The 14,956-nt window shown below is 43.2% G+C and overlaps 1 protein-coding gene across 8 annotated transcripts in view; it reads left to right on the forward strand.

The window, feature by feature from the left end:
* The window catches only part of auts2a (activator of transcription and developmental regulator AUTS2 a), a 381,738-nt gene that overhangs the window by 118,418 nt on the left and 248,364 nt on the right, over window positions 1–14,956 (forward strand). Inside the window, exon 1 of one of the 8 annotated variants that reach the window (XM_087847043.1) lies at window positions 10,173–10,347. The exons of 6 other annotated variants lie outside the window; for them this stretch is intronic. In XM_087847043.1, coding sequence (XP_087703169.1) covers window positions 10,300–10,347 — 48 coding nt within the window. In that variant the 5' untranslated portion in view covers window positions 10,173–10,299. Of the gene's footprint in view, window positions 1–10,172; window positions 10,348–14,956 lie in introns of those variants that run through there. One more of the 8 variants, XM_087847041.1, reaches the window with a different exon arrangement.

A 14,956-nucleotide genomic window follows, 5' to 3' on the forward strand; every position in this document is an offset into this window, starting at 1 on the left:
ATCGCCCATCCCCCTCCTCCCTGATGCATTTCCCCTGTCAGTGTACACATGTAGTTCATAGGTTACAATCAATAATTTAACTAGACTGTTGTGAAGGAGCGCGAGTAATGAGATGCGGCCTGTTCTTCAGAGTTTGTAATGGGGTCGCTCCCCGTAAGGACCCCGGGGTGGATCGCCTCCTTCTTCTTCTAGAATCACGTGTTTTGGCTCAGAGGTCATTATCCTCTGCTCCCAGTCCCATGTGTCTTTGGCCCTGGGGGGAAGTAAAGGAGGCATCGGCAGAATACTTGCTGCCTGTAGCTACATAGAAACAAAATGTGTGAAATCCAAAACAAGATATTATTTTGTAATTTCTTACTGTGACCTTTGAAGGCCGTTTGTAAATTAGAGGTGGGAATCACCATACATCCCACGATACGATATTATCACAATACTTAACGCACGATACGATATTATTGCAATTTTTAAAAATATTTTGCGATATTCAGATTCTGTACATAAAGGTAAACTTTATCAATATTCATTTTCTCTAATATCAAAGTCTCACACTCAGTCTTTCTCTCATTTCAGTTTGATTGTTGACAAACTGAACGGTTTGTATTACAGTCTAGTCCAACTTAACTGAATCAACCATCTGGTACAATTATAGCTATTCTGAACTATGCAGTTTATGAAAACTATGCAGCCCCTTCAGCAACTGAAGAATTTGAAAGTAAATTAAAACAAAATATAATTTTACATTAAATAAAAAAGTTTTAAACTTAATTAAAATAAAACATGTCTTAAATTAAAATAAGTAAACTGTCATGTTTATTGCTGCCAAAAACAAGTGAAACACATTTGGACAGTGAAGGAATGTCAGGATTCTTGCTCAGAAAAAGGATCAACATGCTCTGAAGTCAGAGCACAAAAACCTTTTTGTAACAAAGTATCGATTTCTGCTGTCCCTGTATCCATACATTATTAGCAAACAAAATATCACCATGCTACACAGTATCCATTTTTCCCCCACCCCTATTGTAAATGTGATTATATCTAAATTTAGCTTTACATGCTGTCATTTTGCGAAATGGATGGTTACATGCTCAGATACAGACACTGTAATGGGAGTGATTGTTACAATTATTTTTTGAATTAATATTATTTATTAATTCCCTCCTCTGCCCTCCATCACTGTAGGTCTCACAGCTTAGCTTGTTCTAGCTTTAGCCATGTTACTGGTTAGTAGGATATTGTGGAGCCGTGATCACCCATTTGGATCGTTTATAAGAAACGAGATGAATATAAATTACATTTCTTATTTTTATAGTTGCTCATGTATTCAGCAGGGCTTTTTTTAAAATATAAATTTGAGTGGATTGGTGAGATAAAAGGACGACTGTAACTATGTGGGAGCATAAACGCAAAATAGAAGATGGAGTTACGCTGCAGAGTGAGCACAGAGAGGACTCCTGCATCATTTATCCAACACTTCCCATTTTTATTTTCTCTTCTTTGCTTTAAGTAGATTAGTTTGGCATCTGGTGCAGAATTCACGTTTCTGAGGTTCTTGATCTCCTTCCTACACTGTTAGAGATGCTCCTCTATTATCTTTCATCATAATTCTTTTCTTACAAACAGCCTTTTTCTTCCGTTTTAATACTAGAAGCACCAAGAGGGTCATTTTAACCTTATCCTGCAAAGACAACAGCCATTGAAGACATGTAGTTGTTATTTTCTAGTAACAGTTTAGGTTTTAGGGCTATTATTCGTTTTAGAATTCATAATAAAGATACATATACTCAAATAATGTAATTTTCTCTGTGAGGAAGTGTTGCACTGCACAGCTGTCTGACAGACAGACGGGGGAGGTAACCAAGCAACAGTTTGTGCACGGCATGGCAAAAATCAATGAGTCCCGTATCTGGGAAGTTCACGTTTGTACTCTGTACCAGTGGAGGGTGTGGCCATTGAAGGCCTGTGAAATCCTGAGCTTAAAGGTTGGCAAGATGGACAGCGTGGGTAACTCGCTGGAGGGTACAAGCAGGAGAAGGTACGCCTCGCTGTGGAAAGGAAGGACTCTGCTGATGGAAACGAACGTTAGCGTCTGCACAGGCCGAAAGTGAAAGGAGCAAATCGAGGTCAGCCACACCATCGCAAACCTCCAACTTGTTAAAACTGGACATATTGGACTAAACCTGCGAGCATTACTAATGTTCTGATCCAAAGCAGGCAAGAAACAGCAAAAGACCACAGTATGGGCGCGACATGGTAACGGCGCATAGAGGCCCAGTAATGTGCTCATGCTGGGTCAGCACGCCACCCTTTTCCCACCATCTTGGAGTCCTTTTTACGATTAATGTGCAAATGGTGCGAAGGATTTATACATCGGCATGGTCTATGCTGATGCTGTACTAATCTGTTGCGGTTAAAAGCGAGCTGAATGTGAAAACAAAGCCGCCTATTCACTGGTCGATCTATGCACCTGCCCTCACCGATGGCCATGAGCTGTGGGCAGCGGCTGAACGAATGAGCCTGTGCATGTAAGCAGCAGAAATGAGTTTCCTCTGAAGGGTGGTGGGGTGGTGGAGATAGGGTGAGGAACTCGGGCATTTGGGACGGACTCAGAGTATAGCTGCTACTCCTTCACACTGAAAGGATCCAACTGATGAGGTCTGGGCGTCTGACCTCTTTTACACCACTTAGATCCCTCTCAGCTAGCTCGTCCAAACGGCACTGCGTTCATTAACCCTGTTGTCTTTTTAATGCTTTGTGTCTTCTGTTTAATCTGAACAAGCCCCTAAAAACAGTCAACGATCATTGTCGCCCTCTCAGGGTTTTTATTAGCACTGTTCATTTTAAAGCTCAGTTCTTAAACCTGACGATGTAGCTGCATCGACTCAGTTTGCCAGACATCAAATATTTGAACGGCTCAGAAAAGAATCACTCTGAGGCTAACGAAGATTTGAATGGGCACATGGAAGCTGAGGATCAGGAATTTATCCAAACCATGCAGCAGTGTATTAATGACTAAGCTCATGCTGGGGGTGGATCATCTCAGGTGTTCTTGTCACTGACGTTTGGCCCATTTTCTGCACGTTTTTCCTGCTGCAGTTGCATTTCTCTCTGCCCATCAGGGGCCTTATATGATCCAAACCATAGCTGTGTAGCTAGCCACCACGTAGCACCAGCTAGTCCAACTTCAGCAACCCTGCAAACGTCACTGCTGTTTAGTTTTCCATCTTCATTTATGTCCGAAATGACAGCAGAGATGTACGTTTGCATTTTCCAGAAATCCCTCAGTCTGAACATCCTATATCATTATATGGAAACAAGCTTATTTGAGTTGCGACCAGGAAACGGCTAATGACATCGGATTGCAAGCAGCTAGAAGGGGTGGTGAGAAAGACTGGGCATCTCTGGACTGTTGCCCCCATGACATGAAGCTGGAAAAGTACTGGTCCTATTGGTAGTTGTCTTGGTTTTGACATTTAGTATTTTAATGTCAAAACCATGGGAAGAATATGAAAGACTTTGTGGTCTTGCACTGTGTGATTTTCAGTCTGTTGTGGGTGCAGACGCTCCATGTAAGAGACTTTGAGACCCTGTTTAGCATCACGAGTTCTGACCTAGCCTCCAGCCATCCTGTTTCTGAACATATAACTTACAGTGCCCCCACACACCACTCACCCTGTTTCTAGTCTCTGTCTGTGAGCAATTAGTCTGTGTTTATCTGTTTCCTGCTTTCATCTGATCTGTTCGCTGACCAGTGCTGGGACAGCTGGGTCTGTAGGCTGCTTCCCTAGGAGAGGGTGAATGCGTGCAAAGGAGCTGAGGAAGGGAGGAGGTGAACTGAAACATCATGGAGCTGGCATTGGCTCATGCATCTGAAAGTTATTGGAACATGGAGTATTTCCCCTCCTTTTTATGTTCCTTGTTGCTCTCTGGAGTCTATTTTCCCCCACTTCAACCAGACCCCCAACCAAATCGCGTGCTGAATTGTTTGGAAATGACTCCAAATGAAGCCTTGGCTCTATACTCAGACTCTGTGTGTGTGTGTGTGCGTGTATGTGTGTGTGTGTGTGCATGTGTGTGTTTTTGCACGCCAGTTTAAACCTGTGATCATTTCTGCAGGCCTTTGGCAAAGTCAGCACACGACATGTTGGTACTCTTACATGAATTTGACAAACCATCTTCTTCTTTCAGCACGGTGTAATAGAAACACTTTTGTGGAGGTTTATTTGGCATTTACTTTATTTACATGTGTGGGATTTATTTATCTTTGCAGTATGAAGGCAAGGTCAGGTCATTTTCCGTCAATCCGGTCTTCAAGTGATGACTTGATGAATCCTGCTTCTGGGCCCAAACTAAGGCTGTTGTGTTTTTAACATGTTTTAATGTTTTGTATCTTGTTCTATTTAACCTCAACAAGCCCCTAAAAACTGTCGGCCTCTCTCGGTTTTTATTACCGCTAATCATTTTAAAGCTCAGTTTTTTAAACCTTACAATGTGACTACAGCCCCTGCAGCAGTATATTAATGACTAACCTCGTATTGTGGATGGATTATCTCAGTTGTTCTCCTGACTGAAGTTTGGTCCGTTTACAGCATCCTGCCATGCGATTGCATTTGTCTCTAACCATCAGGAACACTCAAATTAACTTTTATCCAGTGGAAAAAAGTTAGCGTTCATCCTCCAGCTTCACTGTGTTTATGCTAACATAGCTGTGTCACTAGCGATCACGTAGCACATCATTATATACCAGCTAGCCCAACTTCAGTAACCCTACAAACGTCACTGCTGTTTAGTTTTCTGTCTTCATTTATGTTGGAAGTGATAGCAGAGCTGTACGTTTGAATTCTTTCAGAAACCTCTCAGTCAGAACATGCTATATCATGCTTAGGTAACTAGCAAAACTAGCGAGCTAACTTCCTGCTAACTTCTAACTCCGTTAAATGTAATAAATTCTGTTTTCATGGATGCCTGGATGTTAAACTTAATTGTTACACCTGGTAAAGCAGCAACGCTGATGATTTTATTACAGATGAAAGAATTTAGACAGTTTTTAACTCTCAGTGATGCCGCAGTGATCGTTTGACTTTGGGACCTGAAGCAGAATTTGGACCCAGACACGGCTAATAACATCAGACTTAAAGACCGGATAGACTTCTGAGAGAAATACTTCACTGTTACATGAGTGTATCACTCCACCGTCCATCTAATGCCATCCCAGAAAATCAATTCTGTCCATTTTGACGCAAAGCTTTTAGTAAAATCTCAGTTTATGAGGATTCATCGAGGTATTTAAAGGCATCTTCATGTCTGTGTATTTGATGCATTTTTGTATAACTAAATCAGTAGAAGGACTTCTGTGTCCAAAAGCCGTAGTTGTGCTTTGTTTATAATTAGTAAATGCTGTAGTTGCCCATTAACATGTTAGCATGCTAGTTTTAGCATTCAGCTCAGAGCATTATGTAGCAGTTGCTAGCTTTGAGCAGTTTGAAGTTATTTCCTGCCCCAAAAATCGGTTAGCTAGATTAGCATTAAATACAGATTCCTTCTTCATCACATTAATGCTCGTTTGCTTTTTCCCCTACATGAATTATTTCCTTGTAAGTCTCACTGCATACTTTTTTACAGTAATAAAGCTAAACTAGTGGTCAGTGGTCAGCTCTCCCACAGGAACAAACAAGTTATTGCTGCACCTCATGGACCTTAATACAAGCTTCCTCACTGCATTACAGCAAAAGTAATTTGTGCCAAGGCAGCCTGGTGCTATAATCCCCAGCAGTCGAAGGCAGAGGGGAGCAGGCTAACGTGATTTCCTGGCTGTGGCCTAGACGGGACTCAGACATGTATTATCTGGCCATCAGAGAGACTTAGCTTCAACTGTAATATCTGTGTGGAGAGCAGGAAATGGCCTTTGTGTTGCTGGCCAATACGGCCTGCGGAGAGGAAGCGAGGAAACATGCACTGTGCCGTGCCGGCCCATTGCAGCAGTGTTGTAGAGGAGCGGGGGTGTCGTTTGTTGTAAAGCCTTCCCTCCTTCACTAACAGTTCCCACAGGTGAGTTTCATTAAAAAAGTGTCTCTCATTTGTCTCCATTTATTTTTTAACCTTATATTTGATTATGTAAGAGGACTATGTTGCAGCACAGAGCTGCTTCTGAGTTTAAACGATTAACGCAAACTCTAAGGAGGAAGTGTTTTGCAGGATGGCGTGCTCACTCTTTTTCATGCTAGCAGGTTTAATGGAAAATCGGAGCAGAGCTGAAGCGTTGTAGCTCACGGGGTTGAACATCTGGGCCGCTGCAGCCGGAGGAGAGAGCAAGCTAGCACATAAACAAAAAGTGTCAGGTCCACTGTACGTGCTCTCGTGTGTCGTACGCTAGGACGGACTTTGACAAGCGATTATGACAAAGATGTCCACGCTAAAAACACAGCGTCACGCTCGAGTCTGTGCAGATGGGCAGCTCCAGAGCCTCTACAGCTAAAGCTTCCACCAGTTTGTGGTGAAAAAGAAGAGACTCCTTTTTAGACATATTGATATTTGAGATATTTGTAGAAAAACTGGTGCATTTCAGCCTCCTCCTCACTCCTGATGCTGGTAAAGCCATGCAGAAACAATGCTCACTGACCTCATGTTGGCCTGTTCTGTTGCCCCTGAACTTAATTGTTTTGATATGTCTTTGCACGCTATATAACTGTGTAATTTGAGATCCAAAGAGATCTCAAGATAACTTTGTAATGCAATTGTGCACAGTCCTCAAAATATTATCAGCAAGCCACTGACTCTGCTCAGCTCCGTGTTGTGCCTAAACGCACACCAGTCGCTGAAACAATACCCTAAACTCTCTTTTTTGTTTTTTTGGATTTCATCCCTCCGAGCTTTTGAAACTCGGTTATCCGGGCGCAGCGACGGCCGTGGGGGACACGGCCAAGCGTAGGCATGTGTGTGGGAAGTGAGCAGGCAGGCAGGCTGTCACTTAGCATTACAGCACTACAGGCTCCCCATGGGTGGCATGAGGAGAGTGGAAAGTGATAAGACAAGAGAGGAAGAACAGGACTGAAGCGAATGATATACAGCAGCCCACACGCGCTCAGCCCCAGCAGCCCTGAGTCAAGGAAACCTGCTGTTTGTTTTTCTTCTGATTAGACCGACTGCTGAAGACAAGCCCTCCGTACGTCACTGCTGACCTAAAAATGCAGAGGAAGGGGTTAAAAAATGACACATAATGTTCATGTGGTGGGCTGTGGATCAGTAAATGATGCTGTTGAAATACAAGTTTATATAAAATAGACATAAATGTTACTGTACGACCATCACTGCAGGAAACTGTAGTCGTCCCACTTTCATTGCTTAGTGCAGACGTCCTCAGTGGCTAATAAAAACAGGACAAATTAGCTGTTAGTTAATTTGATAGGTTCATGTTAAATGATGGTTTCGTGTATCAAATTTGTCATGCAGGAAAAATCAGTGACATTACCTGCTTTGTTTGTTTGCAGGCCAACTGTGCCTGCACGCACGCAGAGATGCTGTCTCCTAAATGTCAGCTGTTTAAAGATATGCAAATGTCTCATTTTCAGTGAGCAGTCCTCGTCTTAGTGCTCAATAAACTATCCACAGACAGATGCAGGAAAAAGTGTTCTGTATCCACGATGAGCGTGGACCCTTCTTTACGCCCCTTTGTGTAGTCTGCACAGAGTAGAACAGCTGTATTGACTATATCGATCGTTTACCAATCTGTTCCTGCTTCACTGTTGTAAACATGACGTGTGAAAGAGTCTGTGATGTCCCACGATGGCATTAGATGCTGCCCCCCCCATGCTGGCACAAACCTTGAACAAAGGGAGATTATGTTTCCATGGATGCTGACGCAGTGGCTCTCCTGCGTCTGATTACTTTTGTTTATAGCCCACTGCTGTCCCATGACAGGGGTTGCCTCAGTTTACCTCGGGAGCTGCCAAATTTGGATAAACCCTGTGGGATACAGGAGCCCATTGTAGTTTCAAACCATCGTCAAAAGTGACATGATTATATACACAGCAGCAGCGCTGTGTGGATGGGATATGGGCCCTGTGCGCCAGCGGGAGTGGCAGAATGTAAACATTGACTGGGTGGCCTGTTCCCAGTCTCAAGCTGAGGCTAAAACTGAACTACATAACTTCAACTTCAATTAACTGCTGATTTAATTTCAAAATTAAATATATGAATGGATGGATGAGAGATCCAACCACAACCAGGACAGGTTGTCTGTCTCTCTGTGACAGACTGGCGACCTGTCCAGGCTGTACGATGCAGGCAGGGCACAGAGAGACAGACAACCATTCACACTCTCGGGCACTTTAGGATCACCAGTTAACCCTTTAAAACCGGTCAGAGCAGCACGCTCTGTTTTGCGTAACTATTTTTAAATCCCGGTAGCTCTGCAACCACGTGAGCTAGCGCAATAATGTTTTTTGCATATGAAACCGGAGGAGTTGTACTTACATCTTATGCCATCAGCTTGTCCTCGGTCACAGTTTCCTTCCACATACAGCTTTGCAAAAACTGCATAAAAAGCACTTGCAGCAACAAAAACATAATATTCCAGAAACACGCTTTGCCGATCCGATCAGCTGTTCGTAACACTTCCTACGTCCATCAGCGCGAACTATCGCATGTCCGCCCGAAACCGGAAGTGACGTCATTTTCGTGGAAATGTAGTTTTTTACCATCAGGGCCTCATGAGCCTATACTGGTGTTTTTAAAAGTTATGTTTGACTTTATGACTTTCTGTGTGGTTTCTGGGATGCTTAGGACTCATATTGCACTGCTGGAAATAGTTTATTTTGATGCATATGCTGCTTTTTTGCAAATTTGCATTATAATATTTATTTTCGTTTTTCCTGCAGTGTATAAAAATTGGTGTATTTCAAAAATAAAACTATGAAGACACTCAAAATAAATTTCCTGTGGTGGGAAACTATTTTGTGCAACTTTTTTGTATTTACAGTTTTGAGGGATAAGCCTCTTAAATTTCTCTAACTAGAAATATATGTTAAAAAACCAAAACGATTTTAAATGTTTTTGTAGTTTATTGCACTTTTTTGCAATTTATGTAATTACTATGCACTTAATGCAGACATATTATTAAAATTTGGGCTGTAATGGTTGTATTGATGTATAGCAACTTGAAATGCTCCCAAAAATGGCTCCACAGCATGTAAAAATATAATATAAGCTCTGGCGGACTTGGTTCTATGGTAGGTCTTAAAGGGTTAAACCCCGCTGACTGCACGAGTACCCGGAGAGAACCCACGCAAACACAGGGAGAACATGCAAACGACACACAGCCAGATGGTGGATTCAAACTCGCAACCCTGTTTGCTGCAAGACAGTAATGCTAACCACCTCAGAGAGATATTTTATATCATGAAAAGTTGAATCAAGAAGCACAGAAGAAGAATTCATGGAAATAAAATCAGTACCGGAATACATGGAATGTCCTAGTAGTTGGAATTTGATGAAACAGGAATACTAGATAAGCCGCTAACAACAATCTTTGCTACAATCCTTGTAAATATTTGAAGCGCTCATGCAGAGGGGAGTTTTGCCCAATCTGATCTCAGCATAAATACATTTGACGTAGCATTTAGGGGTGCATTTGTTCAGCTGTCAGAGTGCATTTGGCCCAGGGGAGCTCTGAACCTTTGGAGTCAGACGAGCATCGGGCTGATTTCTGTAGAAATAATAAAGCAGACAGTGTTGGTTTACAGAGGGCAGAGAAACGTAAGATTGAAATAGATACAGAAGGGGGTTAAATGAGGTCGGAATGAAAGAGTTTACCGGTGCATAAAAGAGAGCAATGGGAAGCACGGAGAAGGTGATTTGAGTGAGCACAGGGCTCGAGAAGGGGGAACATAAAAAGAGTAAGTGAGGCAGAGAAAGTGAGCACATATGATAGGCAGGAAGAAAGAAAGGAAAGAGGGAGAGGGAAGTGCGGGAGGTTGGTGCTGCGGCGTGTAGAGTTAGCCCACTTAGAAGTAAAACATCTCTCTGCTGCGCCTCTGCTGGCATCTGCCACCACTGAACACAGCTGAAGCCCATCTGAGGAGCTCCTCTGTCAGCCTTCCAAACCCGACATGAGACACACGGCACGCCGCGGCACGAAGACGAAGGAGTGAAGCAAACGGGAGCTGGCTCCGGGGCTTGAAGTGAGAGAAAGGAGCAGCACAAAGACCGACGGGATAAAGGAGCAGAAACGTCCGAGTCATTAGGCTGCACGCTGATCATCAGTCATTCCTCACGCACAATCAGTCAGGAGCAGAAGAGACAACGATGATCAAGTCCAGCTGGTTCTATGTCAAGTTCAAGTACAATGAGAAGGTACGTCCACGTGCAGGTTTTACCTCGGGGCTGCAGGCCTGTGTTAAAGTGGAGCTGTGCAAACACAGTTTCTAATGCCATCTGCATGATAATATTGTGTTTTTATGGGAGCACTGCACTTAAGTGAGAACACTTTCCACTTGTTGTTCGAGTGTTTGCAATAAAAGAATGAGTTCAGTTTTCTAAAAGTCTCCATTTGTGCTCTGAACTCTAAAACCAAGCCGAGCAAACAGATTTATTTTGGTATTTCATAAATCTGCCTCGTTCTTCGCTCTCTGCTTTCACGTTATGTTCAAAGTGCTTGCTCTGAATAATTCGTGTAAACGTAACGTGAAGCAGATCCATACGTGTGATTTAATGCCATTTAACGTCTGCTCGACGGCTGTTATGTTTCCATGACGGCAGAGCTTTTCTTGTGAGGTAGTGCACCTTTAGTGATGTCATCGTCTGGTCCTATAGCCTGTGATGAGCCTGACATTAGGCTGTGAAAGCCAAGCTTTGGGCCAGCCACTAGCACTTTCGCTAACTGCTCGCTGCTCTGCTAATGAATAGCTACAGTTACAACTGCCTTCAGTCAGTTAACCAGTCATTTAGGCAGCGAGGCCGTCTATCAGCCAGACGACCGCCACCAGCGACCATCTAGCCAGTCAGCTGTCCTCCTGCTAACTTCCTGCCTCGTCTCTTTTCGTCTTGTGACCAACGCTTTTTTGTAGTGACCCCTTATGCCGATCGTGTTCTCCACTTAGCATCAGGTGTCTGCCCTGTAGGATCATCCGAGCTATCCGGTTACAAAAAAATGGCTCAGTTTCCTTTGGTTTACTCTTGGTAGGCTGAAGCATTCGGCGCATTAAATATATGAAATAACAGCGTGCATGTGTTACACTGTCTTTGCTATAATCAGGGCTATTATAGCGGATAAGTGAGTGTGTGCCAAGTGGCCTCGTGGGAGCATCTGTGGTGCCCGAGGTGCTTCGTTTCCATCTGGTCTGCCATTTTGTACTTGAGCAGTCTCGGGGTGTGGAAGTAGGAAGATGGCTGCGCTGGTTTGATCTTTTCTAACCGAAGTCTGTTTTTGCAGCCTGTCTAATATTTCATGATGTGTGTTTAAACAAACTTAATGAAAAAGAGGAGACTGCTTCACTATGATGCAGAGATCGAATATTTCAAAGCATCTGCTTCTTAAAACGAGATGCACAAGTTTGGAAAACGCTCTAATGCGCCTCCGTTGTGTTTTATTGTGTTATATAAAACCTGCAAAGTGACATTAGAGATAAGTGGAACAGCTGGGGAGTGTCAGGTTAACAGTGTCAGTGTAACAGTGGATGCTGGTTAAGGCAACCATGCAAACAGCCAGTGGCAGAGTGTAGAAGTGTAGTGTCCTCCTCCTGTAGTGTTGTTTCAGTAACTCTATCATCCTTCCTGGATTCCACTATTTTCCTTCTTGTCTGTAGCTAAAAGAAAGTGTGCACAACAGGATGTGTGTCAGTGCTTACGAGGGTAGCTGAATGTGCGTTGGCGGAGGCAAAGCTTATGCAGTTGCCTGCTTTTCCTGCTCCCAGCTGTCTTGCTTCAGAAGCAGCAGCCTCTGTGTGGTTACGTGTGATTGACAGGCGTGCTTTCAGCAGCATGTGAATGGGAGCTGACCTTAAACAAGCGCTGCCATGTTTGACTGAGTGCCTGCCCCCCACCACCCACCTCTTTTGCTCTCTGAAGAAAAAGGGTGAGAAGGGCACAGAGTGCTGTAGCTTCTAGATCAAGAAGGTGCGGGTCCTCAAAGTCTGGGGGAAGGGTAATTGCTGCCCCCGTGTGTGGGCTCATGCCTTAAGTGAGATAGGTGTAGGTAACGACTGGTGAGAGGTGGGAGGTCAGTTACATTCCTCAGAGTGGAAAGAGAGCACAACACTGAAATTGTGCTCTGTCTGTCTTTGCCAGGACCCCCAGTGGGCCGACTGTGGGGCTGCAGACCTACAGAGGGCAAACAGTGACCTTACTCCCACTGGACTAATTCAATTACACACACACCCTGTGATTAGTGTGTTAACTACAGCCTCTCCCATAGCTGGATGGCTGCACCCAGAGACACTTAAATTATAGCACAGAACTATCAAAATGTGCCATATTTTTCATACATAAGGCGGACCGGATTAAAAGGCGCATTAAGTGAAACAAAACAGTCAGATAAGTCTAACTTTACTCAACTCATTCTTCTTGCTTCCTCCATTTCTGTACCATTGATTCATTAATGCTGTATTCTATCACAGCGGCTCTATTCCCATGTTGTTGCAGTATATTAATGACTAACCTCGTATTGTGGATGGATTATCTCAGTTGTTCTCCTGACTGAAGTTTGGTCCGTTTACAGCATCCTGCCATGCGATTGCATTTGTCCCTAACCATCAGGAACCTTCACGTTAACTTCGAGTGGAAAAAAGTTAGCGTTCATCCTCCAGCTTCACTGTTTATGCTAACATAGCTGTGTCGCTAGCGATCACATAGCACATCATTATATACCAGCTAGCCCAACTTCAGTAACCCTACAAACATCACTGCTGTTTAGTTTTCTGTCTTAATTTATGTTGGAAGTGATAGCAGAGCTGTACATTTGAATTCTTTCAGAAATCTCTCAGTCAGAACATGCTATATCATGTTTAGCAGGAAGCTAGCGAGCTAACTTCCTGCTAACTTCTAACTCTGTTAAATGTAATAAATCCTGTTTTCATGGATGCCTGGATGTTAAACTTAATTGTTACACCTGGTAAAGCAGCAACGCTGATCATTTTATTAAAGATGAAAGAATTTAGACAGTTTTTAACTCACAGTGTTCGTTTGACTTTGGGACCTGAAGCAGACGGAGTTTAGGACCCAGATTCCTCCGCGAGGCTCCTGACTACGGCAGCCATAATGCTCCAACAATCCATCAAGCTGTGCGGCTTCGTAGCTTAGCAAAGTCATGCTAAAACATTTTTGACAGATTGCTGAGCGCTGTGTACGACATGAAATCAGTTCGAGGTCAGTAAGCACAACCAGAATTCATACATAAGGCGCACTGTCGATTTTTGAGAAAAATAAACGATTTTAAGTGTGCCTTATAGTCTGAAAAATGCAGTACATTTTTCTCACGGATGGCTGTGTTACCGTCTTCGTTTTCCCGACCTTCTTCCCCACACACTTTTGACAAATACATTTTTTGCTCATCTTCAACCAGCACCCCCAACTCCACATTTAAATTTGCGTTACATCCGTTTGTGTTTGACAATATAACTGGCACCGAAAAGCAGAATTAGCATTGTGTGATGTTCTTTGGAACAAGCTTGAATGTAAAGACTGCCAGCTGAGAAACGAATACTTGAACAAATATATTTACTTTTCAACACTGATCATAAAGAGATAAGTTACCAACATCAATTTCTCAGTGCTTTGGAAAGTATCTGCTCCTGAGTATACATTTGGCAGATGGTTGGCTGCTTCTGCAGCTGGCACCTGTTAACCATTTACTGTAAGAGGCTTTTATTCATACTGCAGAAGTACAGTATGGTGACGTGCCCAATAGTTTCTTGGGTTTTTATACAAATAATGTCTGGCACACATCACAATATTTATCTATGAAGTATATCTCGTATCCAATTTTGCCGTTCGCGCAATGTTTTCTGCAAAATGACACACTCAGGGATCCTGTTATTACATTCAAACCTTGAAACAAATTGTGGCTTTCGTTGCATTTGCTTATTTATACGCAGGCTCTTTTGGTAAATACAAGCTGAGCCTGTGTTGCTCCGTAACGTGGTGCGGAGCTGCTAAACCTCAGTCAGTTTCTGTTTATCTGCAGCCTGTCAGAGTTATTTAAAGTATTTAAAGACAACAGAAATAATACGCTGAAGATTTTAACTTTATACAAGTCACACGGAAAGACTTCAAATATGATGAAGACTCTTGTATAGGATAAATGGTGACGGAGATTTACTTCAACATTAGAGTGTGAGCCCCGAGCTCGGTTCCCCCTGTAGAGTGAGGGGCTGTGGGATTGTTGACTCGGTATTTACTGAGCCTGTATGCTAGGCTTGGGTTGTGGATGCTGGGGGTGACTATAATGACTATAATGAATGTGAAAACGACAGAGTGGGTGTGGGTTAACATTAAGGACGCTAATTGCAGGCTCTGGTGATGCCACAGTGTGTTATGAGATATGAGGGATAAATGGTGTGGAAGTCCCTCTTGGGTGGTTTCGTGCATTTCAAACAAACTCGGAGAGAAGGATGAAGACGAATGCTATACGTTAGCGTGAACCCTGGTGATTGGGGAACATAATCCTTGTCCCGAAGACTTCTGGGAGACGTTTGCTCCTTTGCTCCCAGGTTTTTAGTTTACATCTTATTTACCGTTTTCGAGGATTTCTCCAGCGTAGCCAAAGCTGTTTCCTTTTCATCTAATAATGAATGAGCTGAACAGCATCAAAGTTTTATCCCTCTGTCTATCCATCCACGCTTATAGGACTTTAATGAGAGTTTATTGGATGCGTTTTAGTCAAGCCGGTTTAATTTATTTATGCTTAAAAGCTGGAGCACTAAGAAGCTTACAGAACTTTCGACCTCGGCAGCACTTGCTGCAAAGC

This window comes from Neolamprologus brichardi, chromosome 10 (assembly GCF_056152115.1).
Source record: "Neolamprologus brichardi isolate AB-2024 chromosome 10, ASM5615211v1, whole genome shotgun sequence".
NCBI classification, from domain to species: domain Eukaryota; kingdom Metazoa; phylum Chordata; class Actinopteri; order Cichliformes; family Cichlidae; genus Neolamprologus; species Neolamprologus brichardi.